This window comes from Hippoglossus hippoglossus, chromosome 9 (assembly GCF_009819705.1).
Source record: "Hippoglossus hippoglossus isolate fHipHip1 chromosome 9, fHipHip1.pri, whole genome shotgun sequence".
Lineage (NCBI taxonomy): Eukaryota > Metazoa > Chordata > Actinopteri > Pleuronectiformes > Pleuronectidae > Hippoglossus > Hippoglossus hippoglossus.
This window is the reverse complement of record NC_047159.1, coordinates 25,586,297-25,600,983: the sequence shown is the minus strand read 5'-3', so window position 1 is coordinate 25,600,983 and position 14,687 is coordinate 25,586,297. Positions and strand designations below refer to the sequence as shown.

The 14,687-nt window shown below is 39.9% G+C and overlaps 1 protein-coding gene across 5 annotated transcripts in view; it reads right to left on the bottom strand.

The window, feature by feature from the left end:
* Positions 1-62: 62 nt before the first annotated feature.
* Positions 63-14,687, bottom strand: part of nsmfb (NMDA receptor synaptonuclear signaling and neuronal migration factor b) — a 49,535-nt gene continuing 34,910 nt past the window's right edge. For all 5 annotated transcript variants that reach the window (XM_034595765.1, XM_034595768.1, XM_034595766.1 and 2 more), the window contains 2 exons: positions 3,393-3,468; positions 63-1,191 (listed from right to left, as the gene is read on the bottom strand). In XM_034595765.1, coding sequence (XP_034451656.1) covers positions 1,094-1,191; positions 3,393-3,468 — 174 coding nt within the window. In that variant the 3' untranslated portion in view covers positions 63-1,093. The remainder of the gene's footprint in view (positions 1,192-3,392; positions 3,469-14,687) is intronic.

Here is a 14,687-nt window from a genome sequence, read left to right as displayed (position 1 = left end):
ACTCCACCTGCAACCTCTTCACAGAACAACACAATGCAGAGGTCACCAATGGAGACACACAAACACACAAAAAAGTTTCAGGACCCATGAACCGACAGCTCAAAAAGAAAAGCTGGTGTAGGCTCAGCCGGGTCAAACGCAATGTTGTAATGTTCAGAAAGATGCACAGATACATCTGTGTGTTTGGCTACTGTTGACTTGACAGACTATGAAAATATAGGAAACCTCCACCCTCCATATGACATCCCTGACGGTCATGATGTCCCACTGGCGATGGCTTTGTGTTGAGTATGTAGGCATCAGATTCTGATCTACAGTATGTTGCAAACACTGAATACAATTCTTAGTATCAAACAAGGGATTTAACCTGAGTTAATACAACAATCTGTACAAAAAACGCTAATACAGTTATTTGAAGTTTTAAAACAGTTGTGTTAAATAGAGACCTAGTTTTTAATCTGATTAATTTATTGTCTAGATTTTCACATGACAAAGAGATGCTGGAAATAGATTCTCTAATGCTCCGCTAAGCACTTGTTTATTTACATATAAGCTCTAATTCCCTTGCAGAAAACTTCCACACATGACAGAGAAAATACTTCTGTCCTATAAACCTGCATCTTAAAAGATTAGCTGAGGCAAAAAAGGCAAAACGTAACCAACTAAATAAATAAATCTGTCACCCTCTAAACTCAGAAGCGTGGAGTTCGTTCTGCTCTGTCGCTTTGCTATCACTATCGCTATGATCTCAGGAATCTAAACTCTAGTTAGTGTCTGCTGACACATTTAGGATAGGATGATGAGTCCCTTGCTTCTCCTCCTTATTCTCGTCCCTCTCTTTCTCTTTTCTCAGAGAGATAGGCAGAATTGAAAATGGATAAGGGAGGAAAAAGCACACCACTGGCTGAATCTACAGGACCGCCGCGTCGCTTCAGAGGTGAAAAACAGGCCCAGCTGCGCTGCTGCTCCTGCTCTGCCACAGAGCTGGTCTAGGTGCCTCTGAGGGGCCCTTCAGCCAAACGCCCTGTCACCGTACATCAGTAGGCTCAGACATGAGATAACCGGCCGACAAGCCAACAGAAAGTGGGCGACGTCACAAGAGGTCATCATAGTCCAGCAGCTTCGAGTGCCGACGGCTTTTCCACAGGCGGAACAGACGGAAATCAAAGTACATCTCGATCATCTCTTTGCCTGCAGCAAAAAACAAAACAAACCAAAAAAACAACAAAGTTAATTGTGCAAAATTGCAAAATACTGAAAAACCTGAGCTCATCTGTTCAGGGTGGAACAATTCTCCAAATCCACAGCTCAGTTCAGACCACGATGTTTGAGCCATGTGTCATGCCTTGTTTGCGTTGTTTATTGTCTATTTTTTGTATGTGTATGTGTTCTGACACCCTAATGCCTGGGCTGTCTGCCATCTCAGGGTAACTATCCATCTTGAGCTAATTAAGTTACTGCAGGCCTGATCGCTCAATGGTGATTGGATAAAAAAACTCCTGTAACACACATGGAGTTGAAAGACAATAAAACAGATATAATCCGTGATGTACATGTGTAATCCTCTAGGGTTGGGGGGGCGTGGCTCAGGTGGTAGTTGGGTGTTAAATCTCCATCTCCCCTAAACCCAGGCAGCATCAGAAAGAGCATTCAACATAAAATATATAAAAGATCAAATATACTCAACTGGCTGCAGTGATGTTATTATATTAAGTGTGATATAGCCCATTACACCTTTTGTTCAAGATTTGTATGTTACGGGCATCAAACATGATTAATGATTGTCAGAGTGTAATGGGAATTGTCATCCTCAGACTTGCTGACATTACTGTAATCAGGGCAGGAGCAGGATCTGGGTCATGGAGGTGCAGCGATTGATTTTCTGTCAGGGTGTCATCAGTCATTGCTTCACAAATTTTTTGCCAATCAATTCGTTCGCCATGAAATGTTCCACGAACGGTACCAACTTTAATTTCGCCCTGTTGGTTTGGTTTGCATTTGCACATAAAAAATGTAAGTATCAGTAAAACCCATGTGAGAATGTTCACTCTGGAGAGATGTGTCAGGAGGGGTTACAAGAAAGTAGACACAGGAGGGATCGAGGTCAAATCCCAATCTCAAAGTCTCACCCTCCAGAATAAATGTTTGACTGCACTGGGACGACAGTGACTCACTGCAGCTGTTTTGGGCCACACCTGAGAGAACATGTTGTGTTCACACCTTTTGTCTACCACCCTGTCCACAGGAGTATCCACGTTCACTGGCATGTGTGTGCTCATGCAAACAGGAAGCAGATTGTGTACTCTGCAGTTTGGGGAACTGTTATTGACCGACGTTTTGCCTTCACCTCTGGCAGACGAGTCCAGACAAGAACGGGTGACTGCATCGTCATTTCCAAACTTCTCTGTTTTAGGAGCTCGAAAAGTGTTGATGACAGGTGTAAACATACTGTAGCATCAGTGAACATTTGATACATATTGGTGGGGATGTAGCCAAAGAATAAAGGGTATGCATCAGATTCCATCCTGGCTACAATACTTTGACTTCTTTTCTATCTCTGGTGTGTTCTTTTGGCATCAAATGACACAACACCAAGTGACATGGTCAGTGTTATGGTGCACTCTGAAGTCCTGATCATCAACACTGAGAAGTCAGAGACTGCAGAATGGACGGTCGACATGTGGTTGACTGCTTCGATCACCTGGCTGTAGAGCAAATTAACCTTCAGGGACATAAAATATTGAACCAAAACGAGCTGAAGAGTGCTGTGAATTGAAATGAATACATCCATACATTAAAGGTCCCTTATCACAAATCTACTGTCATTCCTCTAGGTCTCCTGCAACAACTTGACTCCTCAGATTTATAAGTCAGTAATAGTTTAATTTGGTTTCTAAGTCAAAACCAAATAACCAATAGGCAGCCAGCATCTGTATTGTCTGTCATGGAAACTGTGAATTCAGACATGTGAATAAATATAAGTGCTGAATGCTTTTTTGCACTACATGTGGTATGTATGGTAAACACACAGGCGATAATGACATTTTAATAGTAAAATAACTAGCGCAACGTCAATAGATGTCAGACAAATGATTGATGAGGGATGCGTTGAGAGCTGTGCAGACTTCTCACTCCTGTATTTTCACTCTCTAACATGCTTTCTTCATTGCTGAGCAGCTTACTGGCATTGATTAATGTCCACTATTAACATTCAGTGGGTGTACCAGTGAGGCCAATGGTGCTAATTCAATATAAATACTACTGGATGTAGTTGTTGTTTTTTGTGTGTGTGTGCATGCAGTGCCTTTGTGCCACAGGTGAAATAAGCGTGAGTTATCTATGTGAAGACAGCAGAAAAGCACTTATATGGCGTGTGTGTGTGGTGCTCTCACCCTGTGCAGACAGCTCGAGCGGGGACTTGAATTCAACCGACGTGGGTCTCATCAGCCTCTTCAGAGTCTGAATAAGCTGAAGGGGAAAAGGTGAGGGAGAGAGAAACAGACAAAGAGTGAAAAAAAAGTGAGAGAATACTTGGTTCACCCAAGTAACATCAGGCGCTAGGAAATGAGAACAGACAAAGCAGCGATGATGCAGAGAGAGTGTCGGAGGGGGGCCCTGCAGCAATTTGATTCTGTTTATTTAGCGCTGCAGCTGAGTGTATATGAAAAAGGTCATCATGCCACTTACACTGCAATAGCTCAGTATAAGTGAAAGGCACTCATGGTGATGTTTGTCTGTCCATACAGACACATCTGTCAGAGTGGATCCATAGTAATGCAAAGACCAGGCAGAGCAGGGTCACACAGGGAGGGAGTGAAGAGTAACGTCTCCTCACTCAATGCGGCTGCCTTTAAAGGCTGATACAGACGTTTGTGTTCTCCATTACAGGTGGTGAGGTAATTCATGATCTAATTAATAACCATAATAGTATGAGCGACAAATATAATTCACTCGTTAAAAGCTGTTGGTGCCCTCTGCTAAGATGCTCTCCACCTAAAACACACTCCTGGATATACAGTAGGACACATTTGAGCCCTTTTCAGATATGGAAGACACAATGTTGCCTGCTTTACGCATCTATTTGATCGAAGGCTTTTGCTCATCCCACAGATGCCTGTTTTGTAATGGCTCTTTTAGACACAAAAATAGTGTGTGAGCCCTGTGAGATATTTGACACCTGGTGTGAGGAGTGAGCCGTGCTGCGGCCGGAGAGTAACAGTGAATTGGAAAGTAATGATCTATGAAAGAAAAGTGGTCTGAGGTCTCTTACAGGTGGGAAACTTGTTTTCCAGTGATTAATGACTATGCGAGTGCAAAGGAAGCTCGAGTCCCTTCAACAACTCTTTTATTAGTTATAAGACACTGAATTTTACAGCCTGCTTTATCATTTATGACACAGATTGACAAGACATTAAAGCTTGTCTACACTACTGCAGATATTTGTTCGCCTCAATTTTTAAGAAAAACCTCTGTCCACATGACTTTAGCTTTACAAAATATTTCTGTCCCAACAAGAACACAAGATGGCAACAAACGCTCAAACAAGCATGACAGGCCAGTAGGTGACGATAAAGTCTACATCAAAACTCAGTGAAACACCACAGAAGAATCCGTGGTCCAAGTAATATTTAGCGAGACAGACACCTGTCAATGCCCATAGTGTGGTGCATTAAAGCTAGGTTGAGCTGGGATATAGCTGCAGTTGTTGTTGTTTCTGGTGCATGCTCATTGCACAAACCAACAGTGTGCATGTGCGAAGGAAGTTACCAGAAACCAGAGTTATAGAACATCTGTACTCTAGAAATTGTTCGTCAATCATTTGTGTTAGAGACTTAAAATGTGGTTGCGAGGCTCAAACACAGAGGAAAAGGTTCATTCTGCAAAATGTCTGTAACGTTGTTGACAGGGTTTAAGTCTCTCATTCACTCAAATGCTCTCTGTGAGATGCTTTAATGGAAATTCATTATTACAATAACTTAAGGTCTGAGATCTTCAATTACTGCACGACTGTTTATTTTTAAGCCAATGGGGTTTTATAGAATATTGCTGTTCAGACCTGCACTGCTTCTTTCCTTCATAATGGATGTTCCCAATGCGCAAGTCAGTAAATGAAATAATTCAAAACACCTTCATTCACCTATATTTGTTAATGCCAAACCTATTACAACCTATCACATCCAAAGTATCATCTAACACTATTTAGCCAGATGATTTAGCCTGACTTCAGAGGATGGAAGTTGGACCGCTGCAGATCCTCCTAACCCCTGATCCCTTCAGTGTTATTAGCTGAGGGTGTTTTTTTAAGAAGTGATGTAAAGTTTAACATCTGATTAAGACTGTAGTTTTGATGTAACAATGTGCATGTGTGAAGAGGCTTTAGTTTGACCTTAGCAACAGTAGATTTGTGCAAAAAAGTAGAAAACCCTATATACTGTATCTTAAACACTTATTTTAGAGTAAAGATTAGCTGCTACCTCCTTGGAATATAAGTTGTCTGAAATAAAATAACTTTCTCTGCACTACCACCACATCAGTGATAGCATCCAGGTCAACTAGCTCCTAGTACTAGGACCACAGAGGTGTGGAGGCCTGGATCTGTGCACCCAGCGGTAATAAGACACACGAGGATTAATCATAGCATCATCACAGGCCCCCCTATAAACCTCAAACATCAAACGTGACTCATGCTGCGTTTGGGACACGATGAGAACTTCTCTTGGCTTCATTTGAAGAGCCTCTGATACACTCTTTCATCCCAGTATGACATGTTCAGTGTTAAAATGTAGATTTGATAGATGGCAGCCCCTGAACTGGGACACAGCATGTTCAGTGTGTCTGTGCCCCTGAGTCACCAACTTCACTGTGTGCTCATGTACTTATTTATGGTCTTTACAAAGAGCCGTATGTTGGAAGGACAGAAGATGAAGACATCAACTGTATCCTCTGATGACCTACAGCAGGTTCCACACGTGTACTTGTGCATCTGGAAGTCTATCACGCTCGTTGGAACGTCTGCTTGTTTGTCCCCACACTCTCCCTGCCTCCTCCTCCTCCCTCTTCTTCCACCTCTCCCCATCCATGCCTCTCACTCCCTGGGGTCTGGTCCAGTGCCAGCTGGTGTGCCATCACATATGGAGCCTTGCAGCATTTCCAGGTTTCATCTCAGAACACTGCTATGAATCTATCAGTACAAGAGGAAAGGGAAATGCTCTTTGGTTTGATTTGCTTTCTTTTACTTTTGTAAAATTACTTGGAACTCATCTCTTTTTATACATATCCACCTTTATAAAATGTTTATTATTAGGTTACATTATAATGTATGTGCATGATGGTATGACCTAGTTTTTAAACTCAATTGTGCCTTTTAAAGCATTAAAGAAAAGAAAATGCAATTTGAGTTGAAACAATTAGAAAATAGAGTGATTAACATCTGATGAATCAAAAATACAACTCTAGTTTTATTTCTAAATGTTCTTCCTGTTTTCTGTTAAAAGCTCTGTTTATTATTTTGGGAAAACAAAACAAGGAATGGCTTTGGTTGAAGATACATGAGTATTTACATATACAATATTTACATTTTCATTCACACATACCAAATTGAAATGCATGTTTTGTGAAACTATTCATGCTTTCACTAAGTCAATGCTAGAGATGGATGTGAATTTTAGTTTTATCTTTTTCTCGATAACAGAAAGTATAGCATACTAATAGTCTCCAATAGAGGAAGTTTGAGTATTTCCGAAGATGTTTGGGTTGTTAACATCTTAACATCTGACAGAGGGCAGATTATGTTCCAGGGTCCATTTTGTCCTTGAAAGAACAAGCATTGGTATTTTTCATGAGATAATCTAATATATTTATAGAGCTCAAAAGCATGGTTCCAGGAGAAAAAATCTCATTCATTTTCTGGAAATAGATTTTGATCAAATCCTATGTTTTTTGTATCAGCCATAATATTGGGCCTCATTTACTAACACGTGCGCAGAAATGTTCTTACTCTCCGCAGAAAATAAGTGCATGAGCAAAAATCGGCGTCGGATTTGTGACACGTGCACACCAGTCGATTTTGTTGTCACCATCATGCGTATGTTTGTGAATCAGAATCATTCTAAATTGACAGGCGCGTGTCCGCTCTCTGCAATTAGCATACTGCCACGCCTCTATTTCTCCATATAAGGACATCCGTTTGTCATGAAGAGAGTGGTGTGCTGAACAGAGGAAGTTATAAGAGACGCCCCCAAAAGGTAAAAAACACATGAAACTCACAACAGCAGAAATTGAAGGCATCGGAGTTGGAAGACACAAAAGACTCTTTTCTGTAGCATGTCCTCCGGTGTGACGATGTAAAAAAAAAATTAAACCTGGGCTGTAATAACTGAGGAGATGAATGCTGTGTCCTGCACAGAGCTGAACACTAGAGCTGTGGACATTTCTCTAAGATGCATTGCGACGTGGATGTGGACTCCGCTGAATAATTATAACCAGCGCTGCTTCAGGATCAGATGCCAGTAAATGTCTGCTTGTCCTGTGTCTCTGTCGGAGTCTGTCTTTTTCCTCCCCACTCCTCCTCTGACCTGCGCTCACTTTACACTTTAACAATAAACACCAGCACTGATGAAAGGTTATTAGGACACGCACAGTGCTGATGTCTACTTTGTGTTTGTTTGATTCTCTAGAGTTTATGAGACACAACACGAGACGTAACGTGACGCGCACAGTCAGGACATCAGGGTTAAAGTGACATGATCTAACATCATCGATTAATAATTAAATACATGTGATTATCAGTTCGTGTGTGTGAAGAGGGACAGAGACGAGTGCACACACACACACACACACTCCTGCAGACAGAAGTTTCAGACACAGCGCGGTGTTTTAACTTCAGTGTTGCAGAAGAAGCGACACCCCGTTTATCCAGAAACATTACAAATACGAATTTAGCAGGTTTTTATAGAGATGATGAGGATGAGAGGGCGTCAATTTCAAAGTTATTTAATACATTTGGTCAATGCATTAGTAAACTAAATAATTGCTGTCTATTTACTTTTTTTATTTAAATAAATGGAGTTTTAATATACTATGCATTTAGTCAAAAGGGTGTTTGTTTACATTTTCCAGGACAGTCTGGCCTTCATCATTTGCGCGTACGCATGGTCTAAGGAAGTTCTAAATTTGTTAGCAGAGTACGAACAAATTACTACCCTACCCACAATCCTCAGGTGTAATAGCAGCGTCTATGGACCTGGCTGTTACCATGGAAATGTTTACCACAACTGGGGAAATCATACAATTGGAGGGTTTAGCCTGACACTGTGTTTACCTGTCTAACATGGGGCAGTTTTTTAGAGATGATGAAAAGAGTCCAAAGGGAGAAAATCATGTCAGGTCATGTACTGAGAGTAGTGTTAGTGGGGGTTAACAATGGTTTATGGGATGCATAGTTCCTTCACTCTTAAAATAATCACATACACACAGTTTTGAAGCTTGGGCTATTTTCCAATTTAAAATATTCTTATTTTGTTCAGAATCACATGTTTTATGGTCATGACTCATCTGGTAGCGGATCGGCCTGGTTCCATGCTGAAAATTATATTTATAAGGATTTTATAAAATGTCAAATGTTAAAATGAATAAGACATTTTCCCCCAGAACCAGAGCTGTCGATGATGCAATATTGCTAGTTTTACATTTTGGGAATTATGCTTATTTGCTTTCTTGACAAGATTTGTATTATTACATTATCATTACTCTCAACAAGATTGATGCCACCCACTTCAGAGTATGCTATTGAGCCAGCAGCCAGCTAGCTTAGTTTAGCTTAGCTAAGCTTGGCACAAAGAGTAGAAACAGCTGGCTCAGTTCAATGATAAAAATAGTTGGTGGTTTATGTCCAGACTGTTTTATGGGATTGTCCATTTCCTTCCAGGAATCTTCTTTATTGTAAACTCACCCTTTAGTCATCATGATACAGTAGTGAATGTGGACCATATGGTGTGGTTAACAATGGAGCTCAGTAGAAAGGTGACACAACCTGCCAGAGACTAGATGTGTTGTTAATGCAGCCTGCTCTGCTGCTCCACCTCAACATGTCCCTGTGGCTTGACAGTGACAGGCCATTAATAGAGCGTGGCCTTTCATGGATGGGGTCAGCGCCATAAAAATGTTAATGCAGGGAAGTTGTTAGTGCGTACTAATGTTTTACTGGAGCAAACCAATAGTGGGCATGTGATCTAATTAACCTTTCTATTGTTACATACACAGATACCAGATTCATGTGTGCCAGGAAAGTTGACTGAAGAGTGTTAACGATATATTTTCATTTGACGAATCAAGGAGAGACAAAATCACAGTATTATATCGATTATTATATGTTTTATTTTTTCAAACAATTGTCAATAAAAATCCATAACTTCTCTTTTTCTGCCCAGGGGCAGATTTCCTGGGGGATAGGGGGGTCTGGAACCAGAGAAAGTGGGAGCTGTCTGCCTCAATATCATTGCAAAGATAGCTATATAAGTTTACATTGTATAATATCTATTGAAAGCAACTGAAATATCCAGTTTTGAAAGACCGAACCCCCTCTCATTTTCCTCACAGTGCTTTGGTCCACTGCCCATCCCCCCCCCCCCCCCACCACACACACACACACTCTCAGAGCAATAGGAGTGGTGTCTAACCTCAAGTAAGTTGTTGCTCTGTTGTAGTTAACTAAAGACAAAGGATGAGTCAGACATGTTGATTTAATTCTATCACTCGATAGAAGAGAATAAAAAAAATGATTTTAAAGCCGTTTGGTTTGGTACAAGTGTCATATGTTTAAAATACAAAATGCTTGGTTTGATTGATTAAAAATGTTGGTTTTCAATACTTAATCTATTCTAGATTATAATATAGTAATATTTTGTATAATATTTAAGATAAACTTACCTAAAGTAAGTAGGTTCTAAGTACATTATGTTGTCTTTCCACCTGTAAAATTGCGGCCGTGGTGTAATTTCCTGCAAAATCTATTATTTCAGCAGGTTAATTTTGGATCATGACATTATCTTGGTCTGTAGCTCTGAAAATGAAATAGTTTGGTTCATTAAAGGTCGTAATGGTGGATCCAGTATGGCGGATTCTGCATCGTGCTGGCTGATCGTGATAACAAAGGCAGATCCTTTATCGTGTTGGCATCAGATACTGGTGGTGGACCACGATCGAGGTGGCAGCTGATGATGGATCCTAATGGCGGCAGTGGACAATAACTGTGGACTATAGTGGCATCCGATCTTGATGGTGGATCATGATCTTGCTGGCTGCTGACCATAGACTATGATTGCAGCAGGACTGCTCGATATATAGTATTTCTCCTCAGACACTTGACCATTAATGACATTAATCCACCAATTCACTGACCTTCAGTTATACTTCAAAATGTTTACCCTAATCAATGCTGCTAAAACCTTTATCTTGATGTTCTCCTTTACACTTGACATCCATTGCACTTCTGTCCGTCCTGGGAGAGGGATCCCTCACATGTGGCTCTCTCTGAGGTTTCTACGTTCTTTTTTCCCTGTTAAAAGGGTTTTTAAGTAGTTTTTCCTTACTCTTGTTGAGGGTTAAGGGCAGAGGATGTCACACCATGTTAAAGCCCTATGAGACAAATTGTGATTTGTGAATATGGGCTATACAAATAAAATTTGATTGATTGATTGATTAAATATCTGTGAAGAAAAGACATTCACCAAAATGCTTATATTGATGAAGACTAGAAGTAAAAAGAACACTAAAGTCAAGAAGGCGGCGTAAGCAAGTAAAGAAAAGAAGAAAAGAAAAAAACGTCCTGCCCTCACATACTTGACAGCTGCAAAGCCTTACACTGAATTTTTAAAGTTGCTGCAGTCTACAGTGGCTGACAGCAGTAGCAGTAAGGAGGGATGCTGGATCGGAAGAGTGAAGAATCATCTGAAGGTGGATCAGTCGGTCTATTAATAGTGGCTTTCCAGCTGAGCTTGCAGGAGAGCACACAGACAGCAGCAGGGGGAAACATTGTTAAATGCAGCGAGTAAGCCCTCTCCTGTCCATATCCCTCCTCGTGTTACTTGTACGGAACCACTGTGGAGAAGATGCCAAATGTCACAGTGTCACAGTGCAACCACTAGGAGTTCTGTGTATCTAGAACATAAAGGCCCAGGGCAAAAATCTGTGTGTCTGTGTATGCATTGTATATGTATGTGTTTGTGTGTTTGTGCATTTACACGTGGTTAATGTTGCGTGCGTACAGGTCAAAGTCTTCCTGGCTGTAGAAGATCAGTCAAATACCAGGCTGACATTTTCCTGTGCAGTTCACCTTCTGACTGCTGTAAATCTCCACATTATTCACAGACTGTTTGTAATAACTCTCTTTACTGTACGTATCAAAAGAGTCAAACCTGCTAGATCTCTCTCTCTCTCTCACACACACACACACACACACACACCACACAGCTGATGATTTTGTGTGCTCTACCTCCTGATACAGTGATAAATACTTCATAAGCGATGTCAGAATTTCATGCAAAGACTAACTAAATAATTCATTTGATGTAAGGTCTAACTGACAAAATTAAATCTGATGTGTAAAAATGAACATAAATGACAAAAAATGTAGTAAATCATTTCAAAGGACTTTTCAAGGACTTTAAACCAGCAAGTGGCCAACAAGGTATTTATTCACCTTTAACGTCCTTTATTTCAATTTTGCATCATTTAATTTTATGCTATGGGCCTCAAAATAAATTTAGATTTTTCATACTATACTATACTATACTTCATACTCATTCATAAATATATTAAACCAGATATACTCAGGGAATATTTGCCAGTTTTAATGCACCGACCTGTGTCTGTGTTGTTGTGTAAAGAGCAATATTTAAAGCTGGCCCACTTCTTTTTTTCTTCCAGTGTTTTTTTTGTGACACTCATATAAATTGAACTATATAACTGGAAATATTGTGGGTCAACCGGAAACTAGACTTCGTTTTATATTTATTTTGGGTGTAGTTTTTTTCTGATAAGCTTGTTTAAAGGTCGTATTATCATCAGTTTTTAAAAGTGTAGTTTTGTGATCATAGAATACCTGAGAAAAGGGTATTTTTCTCACACACCCAGCTGGTTATTTTTGTGTTGTGTTAATAGCAGCCTGCCAGCATTGTCCCCTGGTCCTTCATTTCCCACAGCACACCACAGCTCTGCAGTGGGAGTGTTTCCTTCTGCTCCCACAAGCAAACAATGAGTGTTGTAAATGTGTTTCTCGCTCCATCCTGAAAGCTTCATATATCATCTTCAGATTAATTCTAACACCTGGTTGTAAATACCATAAACAAATCAAAGCATAGTGAAGATTAATGAAGGGTTGCTGAGGCTTGTGATTCCTTCAGCAAACTACATTTTCCATAAACCAATTACTTTCTCCTGTGCCCACCCCCCTCGTACTAGTAACTGTAATAAGAGGCAGCCATGTGGCAATACAATTTCTTCAGCCTCAGGGCCAATCTGGGAGCCCTGAGGAGGAGGACCCCACATAAAGTGATTATAGAAATGTGAACTGGCTTAAATAATGCTATCAAGATGGGTGAAATTTGACCTGAACAACATGTACAGTTTAATTTGCTAATCCATTTAAATGCTTCTCTTTGGTTGTCATTTTTAAACACACAAGTGACAAAATTGTTATTTTCTAGATGAAATGACTTTACAGACAGCTAGGTCGAGGGAGCTGTGTCTCGATTCGGGGGACTTATCCTTGCTGCATTTATAATCTATCTTTTAATACAGTCATTGGCCTACAATTTGTGAAACATTTATTTTCACAAGTTGCTTAATGCATATGGTAGAATATGATTTATAATATGATATTCTATGCATCCCTGAGACAGAGATGTGTTGCGGTCAGGTCGGCTCACTGGATGATAAAAACATTCTATTTTCATGAATCATGTGACTTATCTGTCACTCAAGCTTCGACTGCAGGGAACAGAAATAGCAGCAGATGAAAACATTCTATCTGTGTTCAACAATAAGAAGACCTCTCCTTCCCCAATTAAAACATAAAACAAACAGAAATGTCACATTTCAACATGTTAACATGTTTACAACTGCAGCCATCTGTTTTTCTTGATAACTTCTGACATCAGACAGTGGATGGAAGCTCACAATTATTCAACGATTATGTTTATATGAGTTGCTAATAGAATATTCCATTTATATTCCTGTTTACATGTTAGAGAGCAGAGTGTGATTATGGCCCTGTCCCAATTCCTCTCCCTAGGCCCTAACCCTAGATATGAAGTTACCATCACTGGGAGTGTCCCCCTCAAAACAGAGCCACAAGGGAGAGGGCAAGAAAATCTTCTTCTAGGAAATGGGACAACACTCGCTAGGTCATCAGCAGCCAACCAGCGTTTAACAGTGACAATCTATATCAACAAACATTATTATATTAACAACCGTTATCAACCAATTATAATAGTGATGAATCTGATAACTGCAGGACAAAGGGGAGCATGTAAATGATGCAGTCAGCACGTTTACATCGGTTATTTCAATGCAACGTAAGTCCTATCCATAGAAACTTCTCCACGGACTGCAAACATTACAAGAGCAGGGAAGTTTTTTTCAAACTTCATATGCGGAACATGGGAGTAACGTATGTTACTCGTTACTCTCACTCACTCAATTTTCCTGAAATGCTTGTCACAGCGATTCAATGACCTTTGCATTTGCTACTGGATTAAAATAAGATATTCTGCTGGATTTAAAAAATATTTCATGGTTATTTTGCAAGATTTCATATTCACATTTACTTACCCACAGAGGTTAGCATGTTATTTCGCATCGTCCATTTGCGAAGCATTCGGAAATTTATGTCTATCCCTTTCAGGGGTTCTGAAAAAACTACAGTTGAAGTGGTGTTTGAAGGGCTAGATGGCCCCTACCCCTACATCACATAGAGAAATGGGACAACACTACACCTGATTCAGGGTAAATTAATCATAAAATGCTGTTTACATGGTGGTGTTTTATTCAGACAATTGTCTTAATCAGGTTAATATCAGAATATTAGTGTCCCTTTGGGGGGTAAAAATATTATTCCAGTAATTAATTTGGCCCTTGGTCCCTGCAGTGGGAATGCACAGAGTTCCTGCAAAGGTCACTAAATTTTGTTTTTCTGCACAACATGCAGAATTTCTTTAATTGTGTGTGTTTTTTGTATTTGCAGAACCATTTTTACACGGCCAGAGTATTGTCAAATTGGTCAGTGTGTTGATTTCTGTATTATAATTATCTGCACTACTCATGTTTTATTTTATCTATTTGCATGTGTTTCAATTCAGAGTTGCAGTGCTTTGACCTCTCACCCACCATAAACCAAGCAGATTCATTGATTTGTTTTTTTTGTTTTTGCAAAATTGTTCATACACTACACATTGTATTGCAGGGCTTGCTAGTTTCAGTGATGGTATATTCTGGTTATTGTTGGTTTAGTAATTTTTTCCCAGTAACACAAGCATTCAATATGCTTTAACTGTTCTTAATCCTGCACCTATCTCTGATATTCTAGGACTATCATTTTATTCAGATTTTTGTAAGAGGCTGTCGGGAACTACATGAAGTTTTACCACCAAAGTGCAGAAGAGTGTGAGCTATTGCAGTAAACTGTCATA